This window comes from Drosophila hydei, unplaced genomic scaffold (assembly GCF_003285905.1).
Source record: "Drosophila hydei strain 15085-1641.00,03,60 unplaced genomic scaffold, DhydRS2 tig00000250-arrow-arrow-pilon, whole genome shotgun sequence".
Classification (NCBI taxonomy): Eukaryota; Metazoa; Arthropoda; class Insecta; order Diptera; family Drosophilidae; genus Drosophila; species Drosophila hydei.
This window is the reverse complement of record NW_022045696.1, coordinates 1,435,960-1,449,898: the sequence shown is the minus strand read 5'-3', so window position 1 is coordinate 1,449,898 and position 13,939 is coordinate 1,435,960. Positions and strand designations below refer to the sequence as shown.

Below are 13,939 nucleotides of genomic sequence, written 5' to 3'. Positions count from 1 at the left end.
ATGAGTGTGTGTGTGTGTGTGTGTGTGTGTCCAATTGAGTTAAAGCAAAACAAATGCTGATTAGATTTTAATTACAATTACAATTACAATAAATAAATAATTTAGTTAAATACACATATAGCTAAAAATTGCAACTTTTGAATTATAATTTATTATTTTTTTATAAAAAAAAAATATATTTATATATATATGGGAATTTACATACATATGTATATAATGTTTATCCCTAATTGCTAGCTCGCTTTCCTACTCTTCCTCTCCGTTCCTCCCTCTACATATCCATCTCCCTCTCTTCCTCTCCCTCTTCTTCTATTCCTCTCTTTCTCTATATATGCAAATGTTGTCTAAGAGTCCTTCGCCTGGCGCTGCTGCTCCTCATCTTCATGCTCCTGCTCCGTCTGCTCAGCTTCCTGCTGGTCGTCGTCTGGCGACAGATCCTGACGCACCAGTTGCAATCGTAGCCTTCGGCCGCGCAGTTGCTAAAACGTTTGCGCATTGCGGCAGACACCGCAGCCAAGTGCGAACTCCTCCCCGGTGGGCGGATGCATCACATGCAACGGACACTCGTCGCCCAGAAGCTGCTTGGCCTTCGGCCCGGCCGGGCACTGGGGCAACTTGATCTTTGGTATGTTCGTCAGCCGCTGGAAATCGTCGTGGCACGTGTCGCAAAAGTGGGTGGTGCCAAAGCAAAAGAACACCGCCACCGAGCAGCAGTAGCGGCACTTGTACTCCAGAAAGTCGGTGCCATGCTTGGGGCACATCTGCGCCCTGGCCACATCCGAGCAGCCGCCGCAGACGAGCTCCTCGGGATCGAACTTCTCCCCAATTTCCGCATCGCAACGCGCCTCGCCGCCATAATAGGCCTTCTGGCATTTGAAGCAAACGTAATACGCATACCGATCCATTGCCAGCTGCGTTACATCCTTGTTGTCCGTATCCTTAACCACGCCCTCGTACTTGATGCTAATACGGAGCGAGAGATAGAGAACAAATAAGACTATTAGCTAGGGAATGATTGCATATTCATCAGTGAAAAGGCATAGCAACTATATAATATTGACCCACTATATAGCTTGGTAAGAAGCCAAGTAGTTGGGGGTTCTCGAGCTGCTGAACAAACAGAAATAGTTTACTCTCCCACAGAGCTTTATAATCGGTTAAGTGAGAAAAGATAGACCAATGACTGTGCAAAGCGTTTCTCCGAGCCTAAAGTTTGCCTTGAAACGCTCGTCTAATCAACCTCCAATAAGATTTACAGTTATGAGAGAGAGAGAGCTATATATATAGACTATTCTGTACTACTTTCTTGTTGAACCTACCGCATGAGAGCCTTGCGCTTGACATCCTGCTTAAGCCCGTTGATTGGTTCCAGTATGTCCACGAGCAGTGGATGCTGTATGTCCGCCTTGCAGATGGGGCACAGCGAGAAGCCGAAGGTAATGCGCGGTCCACTCCAGCGCTTCTCCAGCACGGCCTTGCAGCAGTGAAAGTGGAACACATGACCGCACTCCAGCTGCAAGCAAACATAATACATATATATAAATCTATATAGACAGACATAATCGAAATCTGTATGTTCTGGGTCTTACGTGTATGGAGGGGGCGCAGGAGAGCGCCTCCACGAAACAGATCATGCACATGTCGTCGGCATCCTGCGTGAGCTTCGGATCGCGCAGCTCCTCGGCCAGCTCATTTTCGCGGGCGTGACACACATGTTGCAGGCATGGCAGGCATTTGCGTTCACCTGCCACACCGCCGCAGGCATGGCCGCACGGCTTGGTCTTAAGACAGGAGTTGGAGGCGTACTCCTGGCACTGGGCATCCGCGCACACGTTACCAATCTCCAGCAGTCCCGAGTTGCTGGTTAGCCCGCAAAAGCGACATCGACCCACCGCCTCCTGGGGACCGGATATGATTGTGTGACTGCCATCGCGGAACTCCACCATCGCCTTCAGCGTCTTGGAGTCGGCCAAGGCGAGCAGCCAGAAAAGCTTGGTGCGTCCGCAGGACTCGTGCAGCTCGACGCGTATGGCCTCCTCCTCCTCCTTGCACACCTGTCGATTTAAAAATTGATTGATTGATTGATTTATTGATTGATTGATGATTAACAAAAATACATGAAAATTTCATTCCCTTCTCGATTAAGAGAAATATTTATAAAGGATTCTTTTGATTGATAGCTTCAATTGATTGATCATATTGATTGATTGATTGATTAGATTTGATTGTTGGCTAAAGTGATTGACTGATTGACGATGAAAATATATTGCTTTGACTGAGCGCTTGAGTAATTGGTTTAGGTCTAATATGATTGATTGATTGATTGATTGAATGATTGATTGATGATTAACAAAAATACATGCACATTTCATTCCCTTTTCAGTTAAGAGAAATATTTAAAAATGATTCTTTTGATTGATAGCTTCAATTGATTGATCATATTGATTGATTGATTGATTAGATTTGATTGATGGCTTAAGTGATTGACTGATTGATGATGAAGATATATTGCTTTGACTGAGCGCTAGAGTAATTCGTTTAGGTCTAATATGATTGATTGATTGATCAACAACTGCTCGCTTTATGCATAGACTTGATTGATCCACAAAGTTTGCTTGATTGATGAGTTACATGATTGACGTACCGTTCGCTTGTGTGTGCGCGTCTTGCGATTGAGATGCAAAAAGCGATCGCAGTCGCCGCAAAGCGAGCCGCAAGTCTCGCACTGGATGATGGCCGCCGTCTCGCCATCATCGTGATTGGTGCACATGGGCCGAGTGTCGCACAGCTTGGACCATTGTCCGGACGACAGTTTCTCCACATGATCGCGCTCCAGCACACAGAGGCTGGCCAGAGCCAGCCACAGCGTCGCTGTCTTTGTGCAGTGCTCCGGTGTGCGATAGACCTCCTCGAGCCGCGTCAAATTGAGCACAGACTCGGCAATGGCCGCCTTGGTGATCTGCGACCATTTCTCGCTCAGCTTGCCCTGTTCGGTAAACGACAATAAACGCGTGAGTCTCGTTTGCATTGTGGACGTTCTACTCAAGTACTTACGCTCGCCAGATCGCGTATGAGTCCGATGATGCTCTCCGCCTGCTTGGTGGAGATGAGGCCGTTGAGGAACCAGCGTTGGTTCAAGTTGCGTTTCGACTCCTTCTTTGCTGGCGCTGTGTCGAAGCGGAAGGGATCGCTGTTGTTGGCTGTGATCGCTGACAGCTGCTGCTCGGCCGTGTTTGGGCGCGAGCGCAACAGCTGCACGGACAGGTCCAGGGAGCTGCACAGCCGCACAAATGCCGGCGTCTTCTCCTGCTGTCCGGTCTTGGGACCACTTGCTGAGCCACCGCCAATCGTTGCATTCGCCGTGTTGGTCTTCACCTTGACCTGCAGCTGCAGCGATTTGGCAATGACCGCCAGAAAGATGTCCAGCAGTCCGAGTCGACTCATATCAAAGTCACTGGCACTCTGATGGGCAATGTTATAGTCGGCCGGCGGCAGACGCTGCACGCCCAGCAGCTCGGCGAAGCTCTCCGGCGTAATTTCTGGCAGAATGCGCCGTAACAACGCCGTTACCTGGCGCTGCACGCGATCGCTGCCGGTGTGCAGCAGGCCCAGGAGATCGCGCAACAGGCCGTGCTGCTGCGACAGATAGGAGCGACCCACCACGCTGCCCGACAGCGCCAGCACCATGCTCAGCATCTCGAAGCAGTAGGTGTCCGGTGCTCGACTGCGCTCCGAGCTGCTCTCGCTGGAGGAAGTGGGCGCGGCAGAAGTGACTGCTCCAGCTCCTGGTCCGGCTGCTGGCGGCGATTGCTGTTGCTGCTGCAGCTGCTGCTGCTTGAGCACATGCGCCAGGTTGGCCAGCTCCCAGTCCTCTTTGGCGCGCTGCGCCTCCTTGCGTATGGCATGCACGATGTGCACAATCACCTGCTTCTGCAGATGCGAGAGCTTGCTGCGCGAGAACAGAATGCCGACCATGTGCTCGCGCAGATCCAGAGAATCGGCTAGCATCGAGTTGGCCGCATCCTGTGAAGCTGCGCCCGTTGGATTAACCGCATCGCTCACATTGCTGATCAGCTTGCCGAACACCTGCCCGGTGATCAGGCGGAACACGCGCAGAGTCTCGAACTCGCAGATCTGTTGCTGAATGCGTGAGGCGTGCGACAAGCGCAGATTTGACCGCTGCTCGACCAGGGGCAGTGGCAACGGCGCCTGCGACAGCTCCTCGGCTGGGCCAGCAGCTGCTCCTGCGCCACTTGCTGCGCCCTGCTGGCAGCTGGGCAGGCCGAGCAGCTTAATTTGGCGCACACGCAACGTATTCTCCGGCCCGTGCAGCTCCAGTCGAAAGTGCGTGGAGCTCTCGTCGGTGATCTTCGCTGCGATCCACACGCACGCCTTCTGGTCCACATCCACGGACTTAATCAGATTCGTATCGCCCAGCGACTGACCCGCATAAAACACGACATTCAGCACTTTGTTCTGCGGAAATCAAGAAGTGTGAATTATTTTAGTCAACTCCAAACATAGATTCAACGAATACGAGCTACGTGTGCCTTGCAGCAAGGGTTTCCTACAGCTCGGCTAACCACTGCTAGGTGCTACGTGTGAGCGTCGCACTGACGCCTAATTAGCACCTGCACAAGAGCCATAGAGCCAAAGACTCTAAAGTACTTCTCTGTCAATGGGTTCGTTTCAGTTTTATTGTAAATAAAAGCGATTTCAAATACCAAACAAACGCCGAACAGATGCTACGAGCATGACTCATACTTGCGCCAAGATAAGCAAGTGGAAAGTGGAACGTAAATAAGGAAAGACTGTGTATGAGACACGATTAAGTAAATAATCATTAAACTAAGGAAGAACTTGCTTAAGCTGCATGGCTGCTCTTAATCGCAGTGGGGCAAGCGTTGTACCCACCTGAATGTCGCGGCTATTGTCGATGTGGACGAGCACAAATTTGCAGGCATAGCTGAGCTTGTTCATGGAGAGCTCAATGATCTTGCACTTGTTGCGGTCCTCCTCGTCGCTCTCCCAGAACGTTTCCGTTGAGTTGTCAGTGAGGGACTCAGCCATGGCTGGACGCGAAGAGACCGTCACCTCGAACATGCCGGACAGATCCGTATAGCAGATGACCTTGGCGCCTGGCACGCTGCCGGCTGCCAACTGATTGCTGGCCGTGGCTATGTTATGCTCGGCATCGCAATGCGCCTCGCCAGCCGTGGCATTGAGCATTGTGGAGACGGCCATGGCATCGTTCTGCTCATCGGACTTCGACAATATCTTGGATATGTTGCCAAAGACGTGCGAGCTGTGCAGAAACTGGTGGTCCGCCTGGCGAAAGCGTATGCCGAAGCACTGAATGGCCACGCGCTGCAGCGGCGAGCCGAGCGGCAAGTGCAGAGTCAGATCCGCCACCGACTGCAGCAGGACGTGCAGCGACTGGGTGATCAGATGGGCAAAGCGTCCGCTGATCTGTGTATAGGCAACCGGATGCTCCAGCGCCTGTTCGGCCTCCTCGTATTTGCCATCGACCAGTTCCACGCTGCCCAAGGCCAAGGAGCTGACAAACCACCACATCAGGTCGTGCAGGCACACGCCCTGCGTAACGCTGCGCAGCAGCCAGTTGAGCGCCTGCAGCGCATAGATGCGGCACGCGGCAATCCGCAGGCTGCGGCGCATCGCAACGCGCAGTCGGTCCAGTTCGTGCTTCTGAGTGATGAACGCCATGGCCGGTCGGCTGAGCAGTGCGCTGTTCGGCTCCGGCAAAGGGCTCGACGAGCCAGGCTGGACTGATGCTACCTCCTTGGCTGCCTCCTCGCTCGCTGCCTTCGGCTCATTGGCATTGGGTGCATGCAAGACGGCAACGCTGGCCAGCAGTTTGGGCGGCACCAGTCGCCGCAGATGCTCCGACGGATAGCAAATGAGCAGCGAGCCATCGCCCTCGCTCGTCGAGTTATTGCGTCTCCGATACACCACTTTGGGCTGTGTATCCAGCGGCAAAGCCACCACCGATGGCTGCAGATGCTGCAGCTGCAGCTGTTGATGCTGCTGCTGCTGTTGTTGTTGCTGTTGCTGCTGATGCTGTTGTTGCTGCTGCTGTTGCTGCTGCTGCTGCTGCTGCTGCTGCTGCTGCTGCTGCTGCGCCACAGCTGCCCAGCCCTGACCCATGGAGTAGCTGCGATGGAATTTGGACAAGGTGCCAACTGTGGCTGGCGGATTGGCCACAGATCCAGACATCAGTTCATAGTTGTTCGGCTCGCACGACTCGTACGAAATCTCCGACAAGGGCTAAGCAAAGCGAAAGAGAGTCATGTTAATAAGGCTTCAGACAGATGGTAAAAGCTTCATGCACTCACCCGATCGTAGCCGTTCTCGTTGGCATTGGCGCCCAGGCCGAACATCTCGTAGGGCAGATCCTCGTGCAGGCCCGTGCCCAGGCACTCCAAGCACGCGAAGCTCTCCGGTGCCAGCCAGACGTTGTCCGGCGTTGCCGGCGCCACGCCCACAAACGACTTGCGAAAGGGCGTAAACTTGCCGCTTAGCCGGCCAATGCGACTGTTGCGCGCCGAGTCCGCCCGACTCGTGCTCGGCTTATTGCTCAGATTCAGATCGGCCATGCCCAAATGCTGATGCTCTACGACCACTGGCATGGACTGCTGCGACTGTTGCTGCTGCTGCTGCTGCTGCTGTGACGAGCGCTTCAGGCTGCCAGCCAAAGCAGCCGACGAGGAGCCAGACGACGACGACGAGGACGAGCACAGCTCCAGCAAAAATGTTGCATTCTCCCGCATCGTCGTGTATACCTCCGAATTGGCTATCAGCGTGGTTGTCTTCACGCCAAACAGATTCATTTCGGCAGCTGTGAAACGTCAGAACAAAAGCAAAAGCAAAAGAAATTTTAGATTTTACTTTCCGTACGAAATGAAGGACGTCACACACATTTGCATAGGACAAATGGCAGGATCCCCTTGAGAATTGCAATCTAATCGAAAGCAACTTGGAGCAGTCAAGCTCTGCCCTTTCTGAAACTATGAAAGCTCCCGATCTTACTATAATTTCTCTTTTCTCTAAATATACATAACACTTTGCTCTCGATGTAAGGCTTTGCATCTTTTATGGATCCGTCCGACCGTCCGTCCGTCCTGAGGTTCGTTCGTCTGTCCTTCGTTCAAATTTTAGCTTTATATATTACTCTTAAAAAAAGAGGGTTTGAAGGAAGTAGTAACTAACATTTTAGCTCTATACAGAAGTAACTATAGAGGTCAAAAGGAAAACGTTTACGGTTGAAATGAAGGAAGTCACACACATTTGCATAGGACAAATGGCAGAATCCCCTTGAGAATTGCAAACGAGTCGAAAGCAACTTCCCTTGGAGCAGTCAAGCTCTGTAAAGCTCGATGTAAAGCTTTGATCTTTTATAGATCCATCCGTCCGTCCGTATTGAGGTTCGTTCGTCTGTCCTACGTTCACAATTCAGCTTTCTTTACCATTCGATTATTATATATTACTCTTAAAAAAAGAGGGTTTGAAGGAAGTAGTAACTAACATTTTAGCTCTATACAGAAGTAACTATAGAGGTCAAAAGGAAAACGTTTACGGTTGAGGAGCATTGTTAATGATGTAAGCTTTGACTGCACGTGGAGAACGGAAATTGAAGAGTTTGGCAGGGCTAAGATTTTTTGCCATCTTTGAATATATTCAGAATTTGTTAAGCTGTTAAATTCACCTGAATTGGAGGCGTGCTGGGCGGCGCTGTTGATGTTGTTGGCACTGCGCGTGCTGGCCAGATATTTGTCACGGCAGGCGTCGCACATGAGGAACCAGCTGGAGGCGCCTTTGCCGCCCTCGCCGCAATTGCCGGCCCAGCCCTCGCAGAAAATGCCCACCGAGTTGTAGCCCTTGCCCTTGGCCGACTTGCCACAACCGGGATGGGCGATGCGCATGTGATATGTGACGGGCATGGGTAGAAAGAGTTCACAGATTTCGCACCAGCTGCCGTCGTCCTTCTTCTTCCGTTTGCACTTCTTGGCTGCGTCCTTGTCGGCGCCCAGCTCGCCATTGCTCTTGCTGCCATCTTTGGCATCCGAATCGCCATTGGCGTCGCGTCCGCTGGGCGACAGGAGACGCGGCTCGCGCTGCTCGAGTGCATTCGACTGGACAATGTGAACGCAGCCGGAGCAGATTTGCTCCCAGAGGTAGACCAAACAGCGCAGAGCTGGAGGCAACACGCTCACCAGTTCCGGCAGAGCGTGCAGCTTTTCCTTTTGCTGCTGCTGCTGCTGCTGCTGCTGCTGCTGATCCTCGCCAGCTATAATATTCTTGCGATGCTTGCTGCGATTGTGGAGCGAGCAGTTGCCGCTCTTTGCGAGCGTCTCCAGCGTCGAGGGACGTATGTTTAGATAGTGACCAGCATTCGCTACCTCCACGGAATGACGCTGCTGCGCCTTCTGCTCCCGCGACAACTGCAATCGCGGATCCCCAGTATCGCGGCGCGTCACCACGGTGGCGCCCTCTTTCGGCAGACCCGGATGGAATTTGAGAAAACTGGCGCAAGCCATCGCATCATGCACGACGCCTTCGTGCCAGAGCAAAGCCGCAAATACCGCTCGTATGCTCTCCGCGAAGGAGGGCGGCATCGCACGCTTGATCGGACCCATCGCCTGGCTGCGCTTTGAGCCGCTGCTCGTGCCCGTGCCCGTGCCGCTGCTGCTGCTGCCAGCTGTGGGGCTATTGTTGCTCAGGCTCAGACCAATCTGCAGCTCACTTGGATGCTCACTGGAGCCAGCCGCATCTGTTGCCCCGCAGGCGCCTGCTGCTGTGGTTGTTGTGGTTATCTGGAGCAGGCTGAGCTCTTCGTCCAGCTGTGCTGACTCGCTGACCAGGGCGACGGCAGCGGCGGAGGCAGCTGCGGTCCGTCTGGGCGTGTGCTTGGGCGTGGACAGCAGCGCCGCCGTCTGACTGGCCGTATAGTTCATGCGGCGTACGCTGGCTATGTCAAAGTCCATGGATTCGGCAGCACCGGAGCCAATGTTCTCCTGGCTGTTGCCATTGCCACGCGGCGAATGAGACTGGGCTTGCGCTGGCTCCTGGCCGCCCATAGCACGCACCAGCTCCCGCACAGAGACGCCAGCCAAAGGCGGCGTCGCTGTCTGCGGCTGTGACTGCGCCTCGATGGCGTCACCCTTGAACCATTTTTGCAACGCCTGCAACTTGATCGCGCCGCCGCCTACAACGCCCGCTATGGCCGAGCCCAGATTGCCAGGCAGCAGCTCAGTGCTGGCCGTCAGCGTACTGTCTGCATCCGTGGCCAGTAGCAAATCCGTAGCAGCTCCTTTGGGAGCTGGCAGCAGGAAGGGATTGGTCGAGGATGATGAAGCAGCGGCCGCTCCTGTTGCTGCGGGCAGCTCAAAAATTTTACGCTCCGTCGGAGACTTGCCATCGGCCGGACTGGGGCTGGGGCTATCGCCAGCTGTGCTGCCACTGGGACTGCTGGGCAGCGGCGGCTGCTGCTGCTGATCCGACTCAGCCAAATCGCCGCCAACTGCGGTCAGCTTGGACCTGGGCTTGGCCTCGTTGACCGGCTGCAGCAGTGTGCGGGTTAGATGTTGATTGAATTGCAGGCACCACGCCTCCGTCGGATACCAGCCCATGGTGCAGTGCTGCCGTATGGACTCCGTGGACAGGCGCAGCCAGATGCCGTCATCATTTTCGATCTCATCAATGAAGGATATGATGCCACCTAGCCGCACAATGCCCACCTGCTCCGACTGCAACGTGGGATGGGAGCGTATGCGCAGACCAGCGCTGTGCCTCGCCTGAAATCGCCGCAGTTTGCTTGGCGCTTGTGGCCGACGGGTCGCGCTGCTCCTTTGAGTGGGCGGTGGCAGTACACCCTCCTTTACCTCGACCCTATAAACCTCCTCGAGCGGTATGCCATCGATGGTGACGGCCAAACAATAGCCGCCCACCGAATTCGGCGTCCAGTGCACGCTGAAGGTGCCATCCTCCATGTCCTGGGCGGACAGAGCTTCCGTCGTTCGCGTCTGTACTGGGCTGCTAAAGCGTAGCTCCTCGAACGAGTAGTTCGTGTAGGGCTTCATGAAGGTAATCGCCTTGAAGCACATCTTTTCCTTGGTCGTGGCTTCATAGTTCAATCGTGGTGGCGGCGCCATTCCGCCCAACTGAGCGCCTAGACCCTGACCCGCATTCGAGCCCTCATCTGCGTACGAGGTGCGTCGCATCTTGAGGTTGCCTCCGCCACTTCGATCCGGTCCGGTGGGTATGGCCTTGATCTCCACCTTGAGCTCTGGCACAAGGACCGCATCGCCATACTGATCGCGTATCGTGACGGTCACCTGGGTGGGCCAACCGTACCGCAACGGTTCCGTTATTGTATTCAGCTCACACCTGAAACGGATCAGAGTAGTCGGCATAAGCCTAGTCCTTGTCTCTACAAGCATCCAATACAACTTACTTATTGGGATCGAGACGAGACTCCGGCTGCAGCCAAGCGGCCAGACGGGCACCCGACGAGCCGGGGGCACCGCTGATAAAGTCCTTAAGAAACTGTCGCTCATTCGACTGCGAGCTGTAAGAAGCAGAAGAAGAAGAAATTGCAGTTCTAATATTAAATCCATGCGCAAAGTTTTATTTCGATAAGCCGATCGTTCGATCTTCCCAATAAAAACGTGGTTCTCTTTTAGTCTTTCGTCCTTTACTTTTCATTCCTTTCACTTGCCTAACCACACCTTCGGCGGAACGAAGCACACGTAGCGATAAAAGTCACGTATCTTATCACGTATCACGTATCGCTTACAAAAACTACAGCGACGTTCAGTTGTCGAACTGTGTGCCATTGCAGGTAGAAAATCAGCGTATGACGGTTTTGATAAAATGTATGTAACAGGCAGAAGGAGGCGTGGCAGACCCCATAAAGTATATATATTCTAGATCAGGATGACAAGCCGAGTCGATTGAGCCCTGTCCGTCTGCCCGTCTGTACAGCACGCGCATATCGAGTTTGTTTCAAATATTCGATAACTATTCGCATTTCATTGTTATCGAATAAGCAGTTAATAAATTATATCTTGGACGTCTTAAGAGCTAGAGCCTCCAAGTTTTGCATTTAGTTTTATTTATATTTTAAGCAATTTTGATTTTTGTTGAATTTTGGATACCTGCTAAAAATTTCCCCAAATTCTTTATATTTAAGTTCAGTTAGAAATAGGGCCATTATGTGAAGGCGTTTGCATCTCTAATATCAAATTTCCTTAAATTCCATTAAGTAAACTAGAAGTTATTAAACAAACCGTTTGGCCAATTTGCAAAAGCCATCTCAAGCAATATGTATGTGTGTGTGGGTGGGTTTGCTTATCAACACTTTTGATGTGTGCGTATGATCGTGGGTATGTGTATGTTACTTATGAGTAGGTTCAAAATTCAAGAGTATACGAATATATGTAAAGGTTTGGAATATATAAAAGAGTTCGCATTTTTCATGTATAATTGATAGATCGTATGCTAAGAATTGCATTCAAGTCCGTTAATTAAAACAGAAGGTATTAAACAAAACGTTTGGCCAGCGCATTTCCATTAAACACACTTGCATTCCAATAAGACTCTATTCGCGGAATCGATATGGCGATTTGAGTGTGTTTCAATTGCCAGCTTATTATTATTATTAACGTTAATTATTAATATCAATTACGGTATTGTATAGTCATACAATGTTATTTTTATATGCATTTCAGACATGTTATCAGTAACTGTCACACATACATCTTGTATCACTTATTCGTTGCCAAAGAAAAAAATCATTGCTGTACGAAGACATTGGTCCACTGTATGTATGCTTAAGCATATGGACATGCATATTCACGTTTCTATATCTGTGTCTGCCTGCGTGTATGTGTGATCTTAGCACTCACACCGAGAGAGAGGAGAGAGTGTAAACGGCTAGCAAAGCAAGACAACGAGAGAGAGAGAGCGAAAGAAAGAGAGAGAGAGAGAGAAAGAGACCAGTGTCTGAAATGTATATAATTCAAATTAGGAGAAAATAAAAACAAAACCACGTACGTGCGTGTGTAACCCGTTCTCAACATAGAGAGATATGCAAGAAATAACAAAAGCCTGCAACCAACTGTGGCATGTGCATGCATGCGTGTGTGTGGGTTAGTGTTTGTATAACATAATAATGTATAACAACACCAAGCACAGCTGAGCAGAGAGAGAGCACAGAGAGAGAGAGCACAGATATATGTATATATACATGTACATATACATACATATATATATATATATATATATATACATTAACATTAATATGTGCCGTTAAGTCTGCATGTTCTGTTACATTAACAGATGTCAGCTTAAAGTTACTTTGCATTATTTCCAATATGAATTACACAAATTGTGAAATTAATAACTTAACGAATTTTAATAGGTAATTCAGTGGCGAAACTTATGAGTTATACATATATATATATATATATATATATATATATATACATATGTATGTATGTCGTATATTGTATATATGGCGTGACATATTAAGTTTTTTTTTAATATATGTTTGTTTATTGCAGCTAATTGTTATAGGCTTTATAGCACATTTAGCTCGAAACCTTTTCTAATGAGTGCGCCCATATGCCTGTATATCATGTTAAATTGTGCCCTTAATGCTACTAATTTAACTAATTCTGTAATCTCTTAAGCCCTCGTCTATTGTTTTTGATAGCCAAGTTACTTGCGAGATGGTTCGGATACGCCGCCAGTCTGTCCGCGTATCTTAAGCTGTGTCACCCAATGGGTTATGCGACTGTAGGAATTGATAAATCCCTATGTAAAGCAGTCGCCGCCGATGTGGGGTTTATTCAATCTTTGGTCAAGGTCCATGCACACGCACACAGTGGAGCATGGAAAAGAGATATGCAATAAATGACAAAAGCCTGCAACCAACTGTGGCATGTGCATGCATGCGTGTGTGTGGGTTAGTGTTTGTGTGTGTGTGCGTGCGTGCGTGTGCTACCTGTGGGAAACACGTTTTTCTATTTCCTGGTCGCGCATGGAGTTAGGCCCCAACCCCAATTGTGACTCGAGCCCACCGCCGACAGCCATGTCCATGTTCAACCGATCGAGCAGTCAAGTGTATAAGAGATCACAAATAATATAGCATATATGTATGTATGCATGTATGTATAACAAAACCAAGCACAGCTGAGCAGAGAGAGAGCACAGAGAGAGAGAGCACAGAGAGAGAGTGCACAAACAAGAACGCACTCAATGAAAATAGTATTTATTAGACGATCGTGCTGGAAGGTTGGGTTGTGCGCGGCGTTGTGAATAATTTGCAATTTTTTTTTTCTTCGCATTCGAAAAGAAAATATAACTCTTGACACATAATAGCAAAATACAATTTGCTTGAAAAGCAGCAAAAAAAAAAACATAAGAAACCGAAAAAAAAGAGTGTGCCACCATGTGGAGTCTCTTTTTCTTTTTAATGGCTTATACGACCGCGGCTAGGGTCGCTGTTGTGGACGACGCGCAGCCCGAGAACCTTTGCGTTCCGTGCTTTTGTCATGCCAGGATATTGAGATGCGACTTCAGGCATAATCGAACGGTAAGTGCATCATAAGATTTATTTCTCGAAATACAACTGTTTAATTGGTATCGAAAATGTCAAAAGAAAGCGAAAACGATTAAATTTTATATAAATATGCATACGTGAGTCATAGTGAAACAGTGCGTCAAATTCTATAGTTTAATATAATCGCAGTTTTTTTATCAAAAGTAAAACTAAAACGTTTTATTTTTTTTAACTACGCATTAAAAATAAAAAAGAGTATTTAGATTGTATTGTTAAAAATAGCAAGTATTTACGCTGTAAGTGCTTACTGAGATTTGCACATTACTCACTAATTGTTATTGAACCAGCTTGTTTGAA

General features: G+C 49.8%; 1 protein-coding gene across 1 annotated transcript in view; it reads right to left on the bottom strand.

Moving 5' to 3' along the window:
* Positions 1 to 310: 310 nt before the first annotated feature.
* The window catches only part of LOC111591907 (E3 ubiquitin-protein ligase highwire), a 43,734-nt gene continuing 30,105 nt past the window's right edge, over positions 311 to 13,939 (bottom strand). The window contains exons 14-22 of the mRNA XM_023303817.2: positions 10,472 to 10,585; positions 7,724 to 10,404; positions 6,354 to 6,856; positions 4,915 to 6,285; positions 3,055 to 4,476; positions 2,645 to 2,986; positions 1,590 to 2,054; positions 1,320 to 1,513; positions 311 to 963 (exon numbers count right to left, since the gene is read on the bottom strand). Coding sequence (XP_023159585.2) covers positions 480 to 963; positions 1,320 to 1,513; positions 1,590 to 2,054; positions 2,645 to 2,986; positions 3,055 to 4,476; positions 4,915 to 6,285; positions 6,354 to 6,856; positions 7,724 to 10,404; positions 10,472 to 10,585 — 7,576 coding nt within the window. The 3' untranslated portion in view covers positions 311 to 479. The remainder of the gene's footprint in view (positions 964 to 1,319; positions 1,514 to 1,589; positions 2,055 to 2,644; positions 2,987 to 3,054; positions 4,477 to 4,914; positions 6,286 to 6,353; positions 6,857 to 7,723; positions 10,405 to 10,471; positions 10,586 to 13,939) is intronic.